Source organism: Aphelocoma coerulescens, chromosome 6, assembly GCF_041296385.1.
Source record: "Aphelocoma coerulescens isolate FSJ_1873_10779 chromosome 6, UR_Acoe_1.0, whole genome shotgun sequence".
Lineage (NCBI taxonomy): Eukaryota > Metazoa > Chordata > Aves > Passeriformes > Corvidae > Aphelocoma > Aphelocoma coerulescens.
Genome location: NC_091020.1, coordinates 16,388,900 through 16,406,742, shown reverse-complemented (window position 1 = coordinate 16,406,742; position 17,843 = coordinate 16,388,900). Strand labels below are relative to the sequence as shown.

At 41.6% G+C, this 17,843-nt stretch overlaps 1 protein-coding gene across 2 annotated transcripts; it reads right to left on the bottom strand.

The window, feature by feature from the left end:
• Window positions 1-230: 230 nt before the first annotated feature.
• MYOZ1 (myozenin 1) lies at window positions 231-16,033 on the bottom strand. Of its 2 annotated transcripts, XM_069020403.1 has the most exons (6): window positions 15,893-16,033; window positions 13,683-13,782; window positions 12,586-12,767; window positions 3,872-4,106; window positions 1,609-1,768; window positions 231-777 (listed from the first exon to the last, which is right to left on the bottom strand). In XM_069020403.1, the coding sequence occupies exons 2-6, from the start codon at window positions 13,756-13,758 to the stop codon at window positions 546-548; spliced, it is 885 nt and encodes a 294-aa protein (XP_068876504.1). In that variant the 5' UTR covers window positions 13,759-13,782; window positions 15,893-16,033; the 3' UTR covers window positions 231-545. The 2 variants fall into 2 exon arrangements, with proteins under 2 accessions (XP_068876504.1, XP_068876505.1); XM_069020404.1 differs by lacking the exon at window positions 13,683-13,782.
• Window positions 16,034-17,843: the final 1,810 nt, after the last annotated feature.

Sequence of the window (17,843 nt, the reverse complement as noted above, 5' to 3'; positions counted from 1 at the left end):
ATGCTGTTCTAATTTCACCTCAAAAACATCATTCTTCCCCATCAGTTTGGCAGTATTTTTCCAATCCACCTGGATGTATATAAATCTTATCCTCATCAGTCCCTGATTTTCCTTCCCAGGCTAATAGTCTAGTTCTGAGATTGAAACTTTTGTTATTGCTAATCCCCAAATCCTTTCAGCAACATTTTAAAGGAGAAAACACAAAAGTTGTTTTTCATCTTGGTGTTTTATTTTTTGTTACTGTATGACAAAACAGGTTTATTATCAATCAGACAGGCAGCATGTAGCATTGCTAAACAGAAAAACACTTCCTTAGTCTTGGCCTCTTATGTGCTGGTGAATAAAAAGCTCCTTTTTCTCAAACTGTGTCTGATATAGTTTAACAATACAGTGAAGAGAAGTTTAGAACCTGCTAGGAACTTGTCTTGGTTATGGGCAAAAGAAAGGAAGGGCTGACAGAACTAGAGTTGAACTTTTCTGCTCCTTACTATTAACTTGCAAATAGAAAGGGCTGAGAAAAAAGGGAAGGTCTTGGCAGTGGGGATTTACAGCTCTTCTGTTTCACCACTCATTGGCACATTGACCGCAGTCTGGTACTCTGAGAAGTCTCCTGAAGGCATCCAAGGTATTGGGGTTCTGTTGAAGGAGGGTCTTTTGCTGAAATTTTGATTATATATCATGAGAGATTCAGGGAGCAAAGGGCAGATGTCAAACTGAGGCACTTTGAAGGTCATCCGTTTGGCTGCTTTTTCATAACCCCCATAAGGCATGGCAGTCCTGTCATAGGGGAATACATGGAGTTAGCAAACAGAGCATAGGTAAACAGCAGGATTTATAAAATAAATAGTCAAAGTTACCAAGATTCTAAATTTTGCTACTGTTGCAGTTGACTGGCCAGCAAATCCTCCACGAGAACATAGATGTATCCACTGCTCATGTACTAAAATGATGTGAACACACACGTACACTGCTGTGCACTTCCTTCATCTTTGTTGCATCCATCTCCAACCATACACCTTTCACACCTGTTAGTACTCTGTACATGTAGCAGGCAGAGGCTGCATTATTGCAGCAGTGAGTGGGATGTGGGTTTGTCCTCAGTACTGATGTTCCGATGCTATGGAGATGGGTGGCAAAATTGTATAGAGAGGTTAATAAAAAAATGTTGCTGCCCTAGAAATATTTGTAAAACTTTCAGTATGTATCAGAAACAGCAGCAACATCCTGATTCATATATGAAGTGCTGTGAGGTATATGGCTGCTGATCGTAAGTATTTTTCCTGACCTCTTGTACTTCAATGGATTGAAGTAAAAACAGTGGAAAGCTAAATCTCCAGGTCAGATGGGGAGAGAAAGAAAGGGAAATAGGATTAAAGTCCTCTTATCCAACTGCATAGGTTTTCTGTGCATAATCTGAATTAAAATCTCTAGCTCTTAATGTATTTTTTCTTTGTAGTCTTCCAAACATTTCATCCACAGACGACTGTGCTGAGCAAAATGACATGCAACTAAAACTTACTTACAATGCACAAGACAGGAAGGCTATGGTCAGCATTACTGTGTTTTCTCTTGCTAAATAAACTGCACTGAATATCTAAGAAGACTTACCGGTTAAAAGACTTGTAATGGGGGAAATCAGCTTTGGGACTGTATGACAGTAAGTCCGTGTTGAACTGACTTTTGTCCTCAGGGCTGATACCCATCGCTCGTTCCCAAGGGGAAATATAAGTTTTAAATATAGTAACTTTTTTGCCTCCTGACTTTCCATCTGTAAACAGAGGAAGGCAAAGCAGTCTAGTTAGATGACACTCTAACTGCATTGTGCTTCTGTGTTCTGCTACTGAAGTTGAGGCACCAGCTTTGTTTCCAGATTCTGTAACTCCTACATCAATCCAAGCTTTTATGGTTAGGTTTCTGTTTAAAAAAGACGATCATATACCACTTCTGTCCTTAGCCACAAAAGCAGACATACCTTAGTCTAAGAGCCACTGATCCAGGAATTTGCATTAAAGCATAGATTTGAAAGCTAATTTTTCATTCTTCTTCTTTTTGGTTGCTCATATAGAAAGAACCAAAGTCTTTACTTCATCATCTCTTCCACTAACATGGGAGCTTTATATGAAGCAAGAATTTCTTAATTTACTTTTCTTTTTTTTCTGTCAGATTGTAGCAGACATGAAATGGCATTTTCTTTGTGATTACACGAACAGACATTCATCTTTTTCCCCTCCTGAACCAGGATGTTAGAGGATGGCTTAAAGCAGTTTGCAAATATTATGTGGTATCTCACTGGAAGTTAAAACCCTATTATATATATATGACTATAGAGCTGCACTTTGTTGTAAAGTCAGACACTTGATTGCTAGAAATGTTAGATTAGCTTCTAGCTACTCCATTAAGCAAATGAGTTTAGACAAGGGATTGCATTCTGCGTTTCCCTTCCCTTTCCCCAGCTGTGTGTAATACCACCTTGCTAGTAAGAGCATTGAGTTTTGTATTGATACGTAGCACACTTTTAATATTTTCATCCTTCATAAACCTTCAAACTCCTGAGCAATGACTTCTGCTTAGCTTGATTAGGGCAGATGAGAATAATAGGTTAATTGAGTCAGACATTCTGGTGCTTTCCTAATGCTACATTTTGTGTAGAAAACAAATCCTTATGAAGTAAGTGGCAAAGAATGAATGCTGTTATCTGAATCTTTCTTCTTTATCACACCTTCTTTCCTTGTCTTGCTTGTTTCAAACCATGCCAAGTCCTGGGGTTTCCTGCTTTCAGAGAATTGCAGACATTTACAGGAATCTCATCTTCATTAAAAAAATAAAAACAACTCTTTCTTTGTGAAGTATTTAAACTAAGCAGTTTACAAGCAAATTGATTACTAAGGTTGAAACATAAAAGCAGCTGGGATCTGTCTCTGCAGTGAAAGCTATAGGATGATACTAATCCTCCTTCTCCCTGCACACAGGATAACAATGAAGAAAAATCTCCTATAAGAAGACTATAAGAGTCTATACAGATTGCTTTTTCACAGGAAATGTAAAAGCTGATTTTGATATAAAATGCACATTATTCCAGAATGTAAGTGAAAAACCTTGGATTTTACAAGTCATTCATTTGGTCACTCAGAGCAGTTATTCCTGGTTCCCATGAAAATTTTATTTTTGTTGTAAAAACCCATAGGGACTGTTAAAGTTATGATTTCATCTGCTGATTCTTATACAAGGTATTTGTTTCTAGAGAGTTCCGGCCAAATTAAAGGCCGGAATTAGAGGCCAAATTAGAGGATAAAAGGAGGCAAAGACTAAATTGAATTAAAACTACTTTTACTCATAAAGATATTTCCTCAGTGGCCCAGTGGTGGTTACCAGATAACTTTTAGAAATATTGCTGTTCCTTTCTGAAGATTATCCAAGAAGAGCTCTTTGTTTAGGTAGAAGCTTTGATTTGAAATCAGGGCTCACATACTAAAGTCTGGTACTCAGGTTGGACTACTGATCTAAAGAGTTAATACTGCTCTCTCCTGTAGTGGTCAGTATGAAACCCTTGAAAGGAAGGAGTGCCACACTGCCATGGCATAGCTATACTGCCCTACTGCTGTGTCAGCCTTAGGAGCTCAGCAGGTAAGTTTCCTGTAATTTCTTTGGTCCAGTCAAGGAGGGTATTTCTGCCTCCTGCCTGTGGCTGAGCAACATAGAAGCACACAAACAAAACCATCAAGCTAAAAGCAGTTCAACTCTTCTAGACTTTACATTGGAACTTTGTTTGGAAAAATCCAGGTGTTAGATTAATTTGCTTGTCCTTAAGAGTGAGCTTGGCACGTGGTGTGATAGCTTTAGCTATTTGTTGTTCTTGCAGAGAGATACTTGCCTTTGTCAGTACCATCACCTCCTTCTCCACCACTTCCAGATGATTTCCCTGCATGCTCCCCTTCACTGTCTCTAGCTCCTCCTCTGCTTCCAGGCCTAGGAGGGACACCAGGATGCTGCTGCGTGCTGGAGCCATGCTGCCCAGCTGGCATTCCTCCTACCATCCGCCCGTGGGCATAGCCATGAGCATCTTCCCCATAATGCCCTCCTGGTGGGATGAACTTCTGAAAGTGATCCTAGAGCAGGAGAAAAGAGTGTATGAATCCTTGTTACAGGACATGGTGTATTCGTGTTTGCAGGGCTGGGTCCCAGAACGTGAACTCCTGAGTCTCTGTGATCTGACCAGTTCTGTGGCTCCATTACAAAGCCAGTGGCATAACTTCATGTGAGTTATTCTCTCTATTCAGTATTCGAGCAGTTGCAGAACAGCAGAAGTGGCAATGGCAGCACACATGGCTCATAGTCATTTTATATGATCAGGGTGTTATTGCCCCCAACAATGATGACTGTGAAATACAGGAGGAGGGGAAAGGAAATTTAGCTTTTGCCGGAGCAGGCAAAAGTCCAAACAGAAGTAGCATTGGCTAACCTGTGGGAAAGCAAGCTGGGCAAGAAAAAGGAAATGTTTTCGTGTCAAAGTTAAGATAACCCTGGCTTGATTACAGTGTGGGAATTAAGTGTTACAGGCCACCAGAACAGCAGGTTGTCTGTGACAACATAAAAGCTGGGGAGGTGTCTGCCTTTTTGCCTGTTTTCTGTCTATATGAAGGTCTGTATGGGGAGGAGTATTTATATGTTGAGAAAGACTGAAGAGATAGCAGCCTGGGAAAACATAAAATACTTCCTGGAGACTACAAAGGGGAAATAACAAAAAGGAAGAATTTTGTTTGTAGCAGTATGTAAATTAGCAAACCCAATCTAATCAGCAAGAAGGTAAGAAAGAAAGTTGTATCCATCAGTAAAATTAAATGGGTCTTGTTTTGCAGACTATCCACTCTCCCTTGCCAGGCTAGAAGGCACAATCCCTGCAGTATATAGTAAAAGAGCAAACAATTCATGCAGGATTTATAGACCTTGTGGTGTACATTGTGGCACAATATCCTGTCTTGGCACACAGAAACTTTAATAAATGCTCATGTGGAATAGAAACTGATATAGTATGTTCAGAAAAATGTTTCATGTATTGGTCATAAGTGACATCAAAACTTGACTCCTGTCAGACATGAAAAGGTATCTCTTGTTTAGTACAGCCACAAGCTACATAATACAAGTAACCTGGGTTATATATCCCATATGGTCATTCCTGTGGGACTAGGAGATTAGATGCACAAAGATGCAAAAAATACAAGTGAGTGACATTGAATGAATCTGTGGTTCCTCCTGCTGCAATTCTACCTGTATAATTTAATCTCAGGCAGCCTCAGAGCTGGCTCTCAAAGGGTTAAGGCTTTCACAGGACTCTTACACCTAGCACAGTTCAGCAGAAAGAAGCTTTCCAGGCTGTAAACAGGCTTCCAAGGCCAGCTGTTCAGTCAACTAAAAATAGTCGAGAAGTGAAAACCCCACAAGGCTCAAGGCAGAATTAGCTAACCCTCTGCTCCCTGTGTCTCCCACAACAGTGTCCAGGGTTTCACAGCAGGTCACCAGGCTGTAACCCAGGCAGGCAGCCAGCTGCAGGCTGAAGTGGCAGAGCTGGTGCCCCCAGGGCCTTTAGGGACTGTCTGTCCTTCTCCTAGCTGCAGGGAATTCCCTTTTTAGGAACAGAGGAGATAATGTTCCCCTGAATGTCAGGAAGCACTGAGAGGGGAGAGGATTGTGGGCATTAAGCTGTACACAGGAGCTGGCAGGGCAATCTCCTCAGTTACGCGTGGCAGCTATGTAGCTGTAAAAAGGCAAACTGAAAAAAGGGTATTTTGAGGGTTAGGGGTCAGAATGAGGTTATTTTCAAGATGTTAATATATGTGCAAGGGTAACGCTTCTACTGATTTGCTCACTACTTTCAGAACAGAATTTGTATCTGTTTTCCTTCAAGTTTCACCCATGCTGTGTGCCCTTTCTTAAAATTAAATGCTTATTTCTCTTTTCTGTGCTTACTTACATGCCTCTCCTGCAACAGAAAAAAAAGTCACAAAGCATCAGCATAATATGAGCTACAGTAAATGGGGCTGGTTTGATTCTGCTCACAGTATTTGATGTGACCAGGGAGGGGCATCATTGTCATTTGGTGTTATTTTAAATTGCAGTATTATCACTGAGTAGGAATGAAGTTTCTCTGAAACAGACAGTCTGTATTAGGAAAGCCACTCCTAAATCTTATTTAGCTGCAAATTAAATTAGTTTGATTTGCCTTAGGCTGGTTCGTGATTCTTCATGGGCCTGCTGAGAAAACATCTGATCTGCTAAAAGTAGACAACTCCATCCAGCTAGGAAAGACACATTTTCCATGCAAAATCCCAGTCTACTCACCTGGTAGAACAAAAATATAATTTTCTTTAGTTTTGGCCACCACAATTGTTTTCTTAGCTCAAATTAGCATGAGACAAAGGGAAATTAGTATTTTTGAAAGATTTTCCAGGACAGCAGTGCTCAGGAATAACATCCTCAAGCAGGAGTCTTAACATAGTCAAAGCGGTGTAGGTCCAGCTTTGTCTCCAGTATTTAGAGCACACCTCCGGTCAGTGTTAGAGGGGAGTTTTGGAGCTCACACTTGAGGAGAATGCATGTCTTGGGCCACTGCTAACAGCATGTGAAGCTTTTACATATGTGCATATTCACATCATAAAACCAGCCTCTCAGTATTGATTGACCCTGTTGGTGGGAGTTCCAGGAGAGAAGTCCAGGAATGTCAGTTGGATGACTCAATTGAAATGGCTGACAACCTTCTCCTGTTGGGTCTGGGGACAAATCACATGGCTCCTCCTGTCTGTGCATTGCTGGAAGTAGTGGGTATTATCAGTCCCTGGGCATCCCTAAATCCACTCTAATAAGAGAACACTTGTTTCAAGTTCATGTGATGTGTCCCCTGGGTTGGCTAAACAAATTGGGCTCATGTCTTTGAAGTCCTTAGTGCTAGCAAGTGCCTGCTGCTGCAGGCTGAGTGCTCAGATGGACAAATTCTGAATTCTCTAGAGCATGTGCCTAATAAAACCCAGATAATGAAAGATGATCCAGCTAATGGAGCTGAGATTTCTATGTATCTCAAGACCCTGACGTCACTGCAGGCAGTCCCCAGGAGAGACACTGTGTGCTCCCCTTCAGCTCCTTGCTGTGCCCTAAAGGAAATGATTGAGGCCACCAAATGTGTTTCTATTTCCACCTCACTGATAAAGAGCTCCCCAAATGTTTGATGCCTATGTAGTTACTAACACTTCTGAAGTTACTGGACTGCGTCGTCTCCGTGGCAGCCACTCAAATGCTCCTTAATGGTAGGATGGGAGATTTAAAAAATCAGACACTTGGAGAGTCTCATAGACTGCCTGCTGTTTTTATCAAAGCGTGGGCCTTGGTCCTTCATTTGGAATTGCATAGCCTTAAACCTATGATTCACTTCTTAAAAAAGGATGAAAATAAGAAGCTGTTGAAGCATCTTACACTATTTTTTTTTAAACTTGCTACCCCAATAGGCACAGCAGGTTGAGCTCCTGCTTTCTATTTCCAGGTCCATTTCTGACTAACTGTTTAATCTTAGGCAAAATATTTTTTGCCTCTGTGCCTGAATTTACCCATCTAAATAACAGGAATTTTAATCTAATGCTACCCAAAATTAGATCTATCTTATTTGTATATTTTATATCATCTTTGCCACATTTTCTTCATGGCTGAAAGAAATTTCATTTCAGAATTTTGGTCCAGATTTTTCTCACAGTGCTCCAACAAATTGGAGTGGAAAATAAAAGGCTGTTTTTCTGTTACTCTGCTTTTTCCACACCAGTCACTTCTTGAATGAAAATGCATTGGACTCCATGTTTGCTCTTATGCAAACATGCTCTTATGCTTTGGATATAGCGGGACCTCTAGGTCTTCTGCACCAATCCAGCTCCAGCACAGCAAGGCTCATTTTGTTAGAGAAGTTACAATCTCACCTGGCTCGCTCCACTTAGGTCATAGCCTGAGACTTGTATCTTAGCCTGCAATTATCCTGTAATGTTTGTTCAAGAGGTTTAACATTCCATGCAGAACAGAGCTCCAAGACAAAATTATTCTCCTAACATTTTCGCTTTAACCCTACCTCCACTGATCTTGACTGGCATTCATCTAAGTACATTAAGTGACATACAGAGCCATCAGTGCATGCTCGTGTAATAAACCGAGTAGCTGCATGATAACATCTTTGTTTCTCGATCACTGTTTTCCTTTAGACACTGTATCATGCCTGGCTATTTATCATGTAAGACCTTTGAGGCAGGTTGGTTGTGTACTGCTGTCTGCTGTGAAGCATCACTTCTGGTTTGTAACATAATTACTTCCACTTTCTTCCTGCTACTTCTGCCTGCTCCTCTTGAGTTCTTGTTCAGCACCAAAAAGAGTACTGAGTAACTCCTGCCATTATCCAGAAGAGCAGTAATCCAATTCTTTAACCCCTTTTGACTTCTTATTTTCACAGTTGGTGACAGCTTAAGAGAAGAGACCTCTTGACCCGAAATCCAGCAGAAATTACCAACACATGTTCAGCTTGTTTTCATCCAAGCTTTGCCATGATTGGAAGCTGCATTCATTTTAACTTGTGGATGAGTCTAAGAAAGCACCAAGGTGAGGATTTTGGTTGTGGGTCTGTGTGGTTTTTGAGGTACTACTGCTAGTAATTGTCTATTTAGATATTGGTTATTTCCCCTTCCTAATTGTTTTAAATTAAGATCTGGTGATAAAACATAGAAAGGAGGCGGGGGGGGAAAGTGTCCTACATGTAACCCAAATCAAGCCACAGGTTTTGACTAGCAGAAGGACTATATTTAAGGATTCTTACTGGAAGAAAGCGTGATGGCAACATCCAAGAAACATAACTATGGTTTTGTTTTCAGTTTCCCCTTAATGCTTTGCAGCGAAGTGTTAGAAAGTTTGAAAGTTTCCACTTGATGACAGCAAGAAGGTCTTACACTGAGGTTCAAAAGCAGAGGTGGGATCTCAAAAGGAGTTAGGGCAATAATGAGTGAGGCTGGAGGGCTAAGAAATATTGTTTCACGTGGTCTTAATGTGTTTGAAGCCAAACAAATTTAGCATTATGAAGGAAAGATCTTTGAACTCTGATATGTTAATTGCTGAACAGTGCAGAAGGATTTAGGAGACCCAAAGACAAGACTAAGACTCTGTGATTTTGGGTGACTCATTAATCTACCCCACGATTCAGTTTCACTGTTAAAAAATAAACGTAGTGATTTCCCTCATTCTCTAGTTGGCCAGATGATACAGTAATAGAGCACATAGCAAGATAGAATTTCATCATGGTCTTTAGTCAGTAATAAATTATATCTTGCAGCTCCACAGTGAAGTTGAAAATATCCTCTGAGACATGGAGAGAATCACAGTTCCTGTGGGTGGTACAGCCTGGGGTGAGGAGAAGAAATCCTACATCTGATTTACTTGACAGGGTTCAGAAGAGCCCAGCTTTTCCAGCACCGCACCAAACAAGGAGGATGTTGCCCAAATTCTCCCTGTTTGGCAGGATATTGGTGTCAAACTCACCCCTCCCTAAAACCTTCCCCTTGTACTGTATATTTGCAACTGAAGAGAGTCACAGTATTGAAAACAGCTCCACAGTAGGAAGCGCATTTCATTCTACTCGTGTTGGGAATGGTCAGTCCTTTTACTGGGGGTTTAGCTACCATTTGCCTTTAACTGCACAGGTAGAGCTGCAGCAGTGGTAGAGAGAGTGACAGGTTTTCACTTCTGCATGGAGCTGTCTGACATTCGTGTACACACAATATATATGTTTTCTCTGCTTCAAGTAAGGAGAGTGATCTGATTGTCCAGTGTGAATTTTTGGCTGGAGGAGAAGGAGGAGGAGAGAAGAAGAAGGGTGGGTCAATGACACATGACTGCTGAGATCTTCTCCCTTGTGTGGAAGGTTTATGGCTACAGCACAGGCTATTCTGGGACCCCTTATATGGTTTGGATTTATTTTTAATAACGTTTCTCTTTGTGTGTTTTTATATTACATTATCTTGCTGGTAAGCTTCTTTTGTGGGAAGGAAACAATCTATACTCCATCCCAGACCTGCCTTGCCCTGCTTTCTTAAGTGTGTCCTGAGAATATTTTAAGACAAGACAGTTAAGAAATCTATGACATAAAAGCAGAAAACACACCACCAGCTTCAAATTCCTTCACTGTCCCACAGCCTTAAAGAGACAAAAAGTTCTTTGGGATGGGGAGCAAAGGACATGGAAGTTAATTGGGAAGGGGAAGTAACTGGGTGTAGCAGTAGGACTTCTTTACTCTGCCATCATCTTCCTCACACACTTCTCTTTTGTTTAAGCTTTCTTTCCTGCATCTGCCTTTGAGCAAATAGAGGAGCAAGAAAGGAAAAGAAAAGAAAGCTAATCAGATACTGCAATCAAAAGGGCTTTTTGATGAAAGTTACTTGGTGCTAAGGTCAGGCACTGTCCTGATGGTTTGAAAGATAGCAGGCTACAGATCTGTTGCCTTTACCTGCTCAAGAGCACCCAGCTTTCTGAGACAATGACTCATTTGCTGCAATTGCTCCGTTTTTCTTCCTGCTCTGACTGCAGCAAAGCTGCTCACTCGTGCTTCCTGCGGTGATGGGAATAATCACCCGCAGAGGCAGTGGATGCAGCCTGGCAGAGTCCTTGCAGAGAGCACATGGAGCAGCCAGAAAACGGTAACAATTATGTTTGTGGTCTTTCTAAACTGACCCCAAACAAAGGCTGTAGGGCAGACTGAAGTCTTCCTGCACTGACCAATGGAGTTTTGTTATCTGTACCATGGATGTGGAGAGAAGACCTGTAAGTGAATCATGGAGGATTTTAAGCAGAGTGCCAGCTGCTGTTTGGAGACCATACCATGGTTCTCCTACAGCAAAACCATAAAGAAAATCCCAGGCTTTTTGGAGTCTTTTCTTACCCCCAACTACATTTCTCCAGGGTCTTAACAGTCATGCTAAAAGATCTTGGGAGCAGAGGTGTTCTTACAAAATAGAGAGAGATTCACTACAGAAAGGGTATGGAGTGAAAATCAGGCACAGATGAATAAACACAGTAGGAAAAGCAGCTAACAAAAGAGAAGCAATTGTCATCAGCATTTGTAATGTTAGTCATGGAATGACTGTGCATGTCCAGTTTTGAGTCAGTTTGTCACAACTTTTTTTTTTTTTTGATTGTTCTGATTGGACATTCTTTACTGACACCCTCAAATTTTTGAGGCTTTGGGCTTTAGCCTTTTTATTTCACCACTTTATTATTTTCTCACTCCTCCTCACTGCAGCAGATTCTGACATATGAACTTGGCCCTCATATGTTTTAGGAGCTCTGAGATTGCTGAGTATTTATAAAAACAGCATGCAATTCTCTAGGATATTCATTTCAAGAGTCCAAAGTTCAACATACCATTCAGTCTCACATTCTTTCGAGGAGATAATTCACTGAAGAAATGAACTGCCTAAAGCACAAAGAGATGAAGAAACTGCCCAAAGCTTAACATTACCAGATATACTTGCTATATCTCTGGTCTGCCATCCCTCATCTGTAATCTTACTGTTGTAATTTTAATTTTTTTTAAAATTAGGCATCTTTTCACATTTTGATTTCCAAGTTTTCATTTTAATTTTCTTATTGCTGCTTTTGAAAACATCAGAGTGCTAAAAATTAGTGTGTTTTTGTTTGGCAGAACATTTTCTTCAGCTTAACTTTTATTGTTTTCCTTAAGTTTCCTTGGACTGGAGAATAGATGCCATAAAGGGATAAAATGTCACCAAACCAATTATAAAGAACATCAGAAGATGAGGTGGTACATCAAAATGCATGTGAACCTTAAACGTTTTCTATTTGTTTTACTGAACTCTGATAATCATGTGAACAGAGAGTTTCATTTGTAAAAGTTTAGGTGTCTTCAAAAGACTTTACCCCTGCAACTAGCTGTAGAAAGAAGTTTAAATAACAGTACTAACTTAGGGGAAAGGGAAAGGGAAAAGAAAAATAATTTCTGTATTTATACACCACCCCGGAAAGGAAATTATTTTAGAAGAAAACAAACTGGGCTTCTAGCAAATTAACTGACAATATTTCAGAGTCAGGTTAGGGGTTTTACTTGTGGAACTTGCAGATGTGAGCAGAGGACCCTGTCCAGCAGAAAGCATAAAAGTATCCTAGACTAAAAATAGAAATGCATCTACTGGAGCTGAAGTCAGACCTCTATGGATCATTGCCATCATGCAAAGAAGAAATGGAATGGGTACAAAACCAATTAGCCCTGCCCTGAGGTCTGAACACCTGCCAAACATGCAGCCTTCCTTCATCACTCTGAATTTTGCCATGCTTCTGTATGTGTGATACCAAATATTTGCGGAGGAAACTAATGCTGCTGCCAAAAGGAAGTAAAACTTGTGTATTTATGTAATTTTGTCTTCTTCCTTTACTTCTTTGCTAGTAGGCCCTCCCTGCCCCCACCCCCCCCCGCCCACACACAGTAAAACAGAGGAGAGCTTGGGCACACTCCATTCCTGTTTTCCCTGGGTGTATGGAGAAGAATTTTAATCTTCAGCTTACCACTGAATTGTCAGTGAAGGCATCAGGGTTATTCTCATAAATGAACTTCTCCACTCTCAGCTGACGTAATTTGAACATCTTGGATCCTTTGTTAGTGAGGAGAGAAAGCTCTTCTAGCATTACATCTCTGGGGGTGCTGATCTTCTTCCCCAGGTTCAGCTTGGACACCTCTTGTGGCATAGCTACAAAACATATACAGTGGGATACTTTAGGAAGTACTCTGGTCAATGTCTCTTGTCTATTGTTTCCTAGCATCGGTAGTGACTTCACACCACCCAAATTCTCTTCTAAACTAAGATTTTAGGAAATTATCTATGCACCAAGTTTTTACATTGATGACACTTTGGATATAGATGTTTGGGATTTACTCTGGATTGCAATCAAGGCAAATCTGCAGAGAGAAGTTGCATAGGGGTGGAGCTAGATGGATGTCTCCCACATCTGAAGCATCTCAGTCAGTGCAGCAGGATTTCTGACTACTGCCTCAAATGACTACTTTTCCAAACCTCTAAAACCTTCCTCATGCTGTCAAAAGTAAAGACAAGGTAAGGATATCACAGTTATTAAAAGGTTACCCTACCCAATACACACATATTCTGTAGAAAGAAAAATGTTCCAGGTTATATTCTTCCTGCTCTATTAACTTCTCTAAGAGACTTTGTCTTTTTCAGCTAATGAGTGCTGGAATCAAAGCAACTCTCTCATAGAGAGAGAAAACAAGTATGAGACAAAGGTTATAAGAGAGAGAACAGCAAAGAATATATCTAGGCACTGCAATATTGATACCTGTAAAAGATCATGTTTTCTGTCCATTTACCCTGGTGTGCACCCAAATTAGTGCTGCAGGAGAATGCGAGTTTACAGAGTGCAATCTAGGTCGACTTTTGGCCTGAGTGTGTGCAATGCTTTCAGCTGTAAGATAGAAAATGTGACGTGATTGAAGGCTGGGCTTCAGTGAAATTTGTGGTTCTGCCTCCTTGTATATTCACTGCATGTCTTGCTTTGGGAGTTCAGTCAGACAAGGTGTGAAATGTTAAAGGCTGAAATTCAGGTTGAAATCCAAACAATTCTTACATGTGCAGTTTTGCATATCTTACCTTCGTGTGTCAGCTTCCCAATGAGTTTAGTGGACTTTTTCCTTTTAACAGGAGCAGGAGTCCCTGCAAGGGGCATTCCCACAAAGTTCTCTGCTTTGCTCTAAATACACAAGGAAATGGAGAATGAAACACTGGAAATGTATTTCTCGCCTCTCTTTTAGTTGCCATCTACAGGTAAAAGATACACAGCCTTCATTTCACACACAGGTTATTTTCTATCCCTTCCCCGTGATGGAGCTGGTGAAAGGTATCATCCCATCCAGAGTATCATCAGCAGGCTGTTGTGGGGTTCTGTGGAGACTCAGCATTCTGACACAAAATATGGTAGTAGATCACAGCAGAGGCATTGCCAAAGTGCCATATAGCATTGTCATCCAAAAGAGGCATTTTAATTGCAATGCAGTGGTCTCCCAGAATCCACATGTGCCATAGGGATACTCTGTTATCGCCTTGTGCTGCGGTAACAGAGTGTCACTTTGAAAATTTGCTCTATGATGCAATGTTATAACAACATGCAGTTATCATTAGATGGTAATATATATTTTTGGATAAAGATTTCAGGTCTCTCCGTGAGTTATTTGGAGCACTTTGAATCATGTGCAGTTTTGGTTTGGGTATTTAGATAGTCCCATTAGAATTAGAATAGGTATTCAGAAAGCTACTAGACAGCAAGTTTGGAAGGGGAAAAAAAAAGAAACAAAACAAAATTCTAAGTAGTTCTTTCTTTTATGACTGCTACTGTTTTGTTACAGAAGGGCTGGAGGAAGGCACAGGAAAAACTGTTAAAGTTGTTCACCCAATTTGTTTGAAGTCACTTGCATCTCTATCTTATGTATTGATCTTATCCCATACCATTGTGAAGGGGGAAAGAGAAAAGGGAGATTTCTTCTGGCACAGTGTTCCCCATCTTTGTCCCTAGATAGGATGAGAGATCTGAACTGTAAAGCCAGGGAAAATCAGGAGTAATCTCAGCAATTCCATTTCAGGGAGCTCCTAGGAGTCCTTCTTTGGGTTTATTACACATAACGTAAGTAGAACAAATGTCTTGCCTTCACTTCAACACTGTCCATGCCCAAACAACAGCATATAGGGGACAGATCCCCACCTAATACAGTGCAATGTAATACAAAGAAAAATGGGCAAAGACCCACTGGCTTCAGCAGCAGCAATAACTAACCACCTCTGTCTTTGTGATTCTTTGGACTTTATTTGCTTAAGATTTCAGAACTGAAAAACATTGAACTATGAGTTCTATTTTAAAACCAGCAAGAAAACAGCTGGAACTAGGAGTTTGTATACTACCCTTCTGATCAAGACATTTTATCTCCTGTGTATTCTGAAGTCTCATTTCACCATTACTTCTTTTGCAACATGATTTTTATGTGATGGAGTGGTGATAACTGTTAAAAGAAGCCCAGCCACAGAAAAACAGTGCCAGTCACATTGGCAGATCCCTTGGATTAGTTTTTCTTTCAGATTTGCAGGCTTGTCCTTTTACTGAGATGCTGCCTGTGTAGTTCCCATCATAAACGAGCCCATCCTGGGGTATTCCCAAAGCAAGTGTGAGCAGGTGCAGCCATGACGCACGCGCTGCACATTCTCTTCAAGCAGCCAGACATCTGCTTGGCCGTATAAAAGACGCAGGCCCTGCTTGACAGGAAAGGGGCAATGCTGCCAGAAGGCAGCAGAGGTGAGAGGTTATGGCCCATCTGATGGGTCCTAAAACTGGCAAAACAGAGAAATCATCTGTATGCCACAAACATGGATTCCCTGGGGCAAGGCAGAAAGGGACAGCCATGGTGGGGAGCTGTGCTCCTCACACTAATTCCCAAGGAGCTGTGAGGACGAGTCCATCCCATTCCACTGTCCTTCTTTACTAATTCAGCAGGATTGAAGATTGAAAAACCTGCTGCATGCAATTGGTCTTGCATAAGGAAAGGGACAGCAGTCTCTCAGTATGGACAGGGTTCAGAGTTACATGGTACTACTGCTCTCTCAGCCCTCCCAGAAGCTGCTGGAGCCTCAGACCCCCTCCTCCTCATTATCTCATACGTAAAGCAAGGGCTTTTCTCCCTCAGCTCTGTCTCCTGGTTCAGTTCCTCTGTCTTTTTGTGCATTGGTCTTTGCAACAGTCATTGGTGCTGCAAGCCAAACCAGTCTTTACTTCTCCAGCACCTGCTCTACACTATTTTGCTGCCCAGTCAACTCACCTCAGGCTTGCAGTGCCAGGCTCAGACCAGCTCATGCGCGTGCCCCAGAGCTCAGCAGTGGCTGCTTCCTCCCAGCCTGTCTCTGGGTGCTGCTGGGGAGGCTTGTCCAGCAGCCCCACTCTCCCAGCGTGCCTGGGTGCAGGCAAGCTCTGCCCAGCACAAAATGCTGATGCAAAGTACTCTGAATTTGACTCCTGAAGGCTGCTCGCACAGGCATCCTGTGGTTATTAATAGCCAAAGGCCCAGGGGGCAGAGTCTCAGATAGCACTGCTGCCATCCCTGAGGAGAGGGGAAAAGAAAAGGTTGCACCTCAGGTCTCCTGCAGTCACTGTCCCAATGTCCAGGAAGACCAGGCACTCCATAGGCAGCTCACTTCTTCCTCCTCTTTGTTCAAATAAAGATGCAGTTCCTCTTCCTCCTCCTATTGCTTTTTGATGCAATTCATAAAACCTTCTCAATATCCTGTCAGTAATGCCTCAAAAGCTATCATGGGTCTTGCTCTGTTTTATACTCTCTTTCTGCCCCTTTCTTAATCATTCATCCCAGTGTCCTCTAGGCTGTCATACATATTTCCTAAAATGCGTCAGAAAATACAGAAGCTAAATAGTGGTGTGCATGAAACAAGGAGTAGTAGGATAACCCACAAAGTCTAGAAAGCTATTTACAGAATTCTAAGAAGTAGCTATTTTATATGTATGGGAAACCCAACTGAATCAAAGAGCAAGGAAATTAATTTCCTGATTAATGACAGAAATAGGGTTGATAGCCTGCATTTGGTGCAGCTTTGTACATGCAAATGACTCCCCTTAACTCCTGTTCATTATGAGGCAATTCTTCCTCTTTTTCCTGCTTACCTAGTTGGGTTCTGGTTTTAGGATGAAGGAAACATCTCATTTTACTGGAGTACTCAAAGATGCACATACCTTTCAGCTTCTGAATAATGCAAAAATCCTCCAGAAAGCATTTTCTTTCTATTTTACATTGGAAGATTGGATCCTTATGGGATCAAAATCAAGTAGCCCATTGAATAATCCTAGAGTCTAGTCTAGTGAGGGGGAAAAAAAAACAAAACGCGGTTGTGATTATAGTAGAAAATCATTTGCACAGAGAATTGCAAGAAAAGTTGATATAAAAGGAACATCAGGAGACAGCCACTTTCCTTTTTCCCTAGACTTTGCTGTTGTTTTTTCCTGCACCAAAGGCATATAAAACTTTCCAGTGTGATAACTGGGTTGAAAGCACTAAGTGTTTATCCCCAGTACTGTTAGGAAGGTCCTGTAGAAGACTGCTGTAACATTCCTATGGGCAATAAACAGTCTTTATATCCTGCTTGGAGTTAGGGCACATATGGCATTCTCCTGGCCTAAAGTTTCCCGTCTTGCTCTTGCATCCATATAACCACTATGTATACCTTGCATTGTGCCTGTTTCACAGCTCTGATTCTCTCTCATTCATATCTGCTGGAACAGCATGACATAAGCTTTCCACTCCCCAAAAGAACACTGCATCCTTCTCTGAGCTGGGATGATACATCAGAGTGACGTCCAGCCTGGATCCTGCCCTCACACTCCCATGCTGGTGATTCAGGAGCAAATCCCTGGAGCAGTGCCAGTGTAAAATAAGCACAATTAAACTGTAAACACCCACTGCCTGCTCTGGGTACCATCACAGAGCTTCATGCCTGGTGAAGGCATTTACATCTGCACAAAGATGCGGGGTGTCAAATGTTACTATCACAGCTGACCATCTGAACACACATCACACCCACTCTGCACAAGTGCAGGTGGCCACAGAGGAATGGGTCTCTTGGTGTTGCCAAGCCCTGCTCACTACAGATTGTACAAGGAGGAGTATTTTTCTCACCACATTAATTCTCCTGGATTGGTTTAGCACCGTGCTTAACATTTGGCCAGAGTGCCCAGTGTCTGCTGTGGCATCCAGTTGTGCTCCT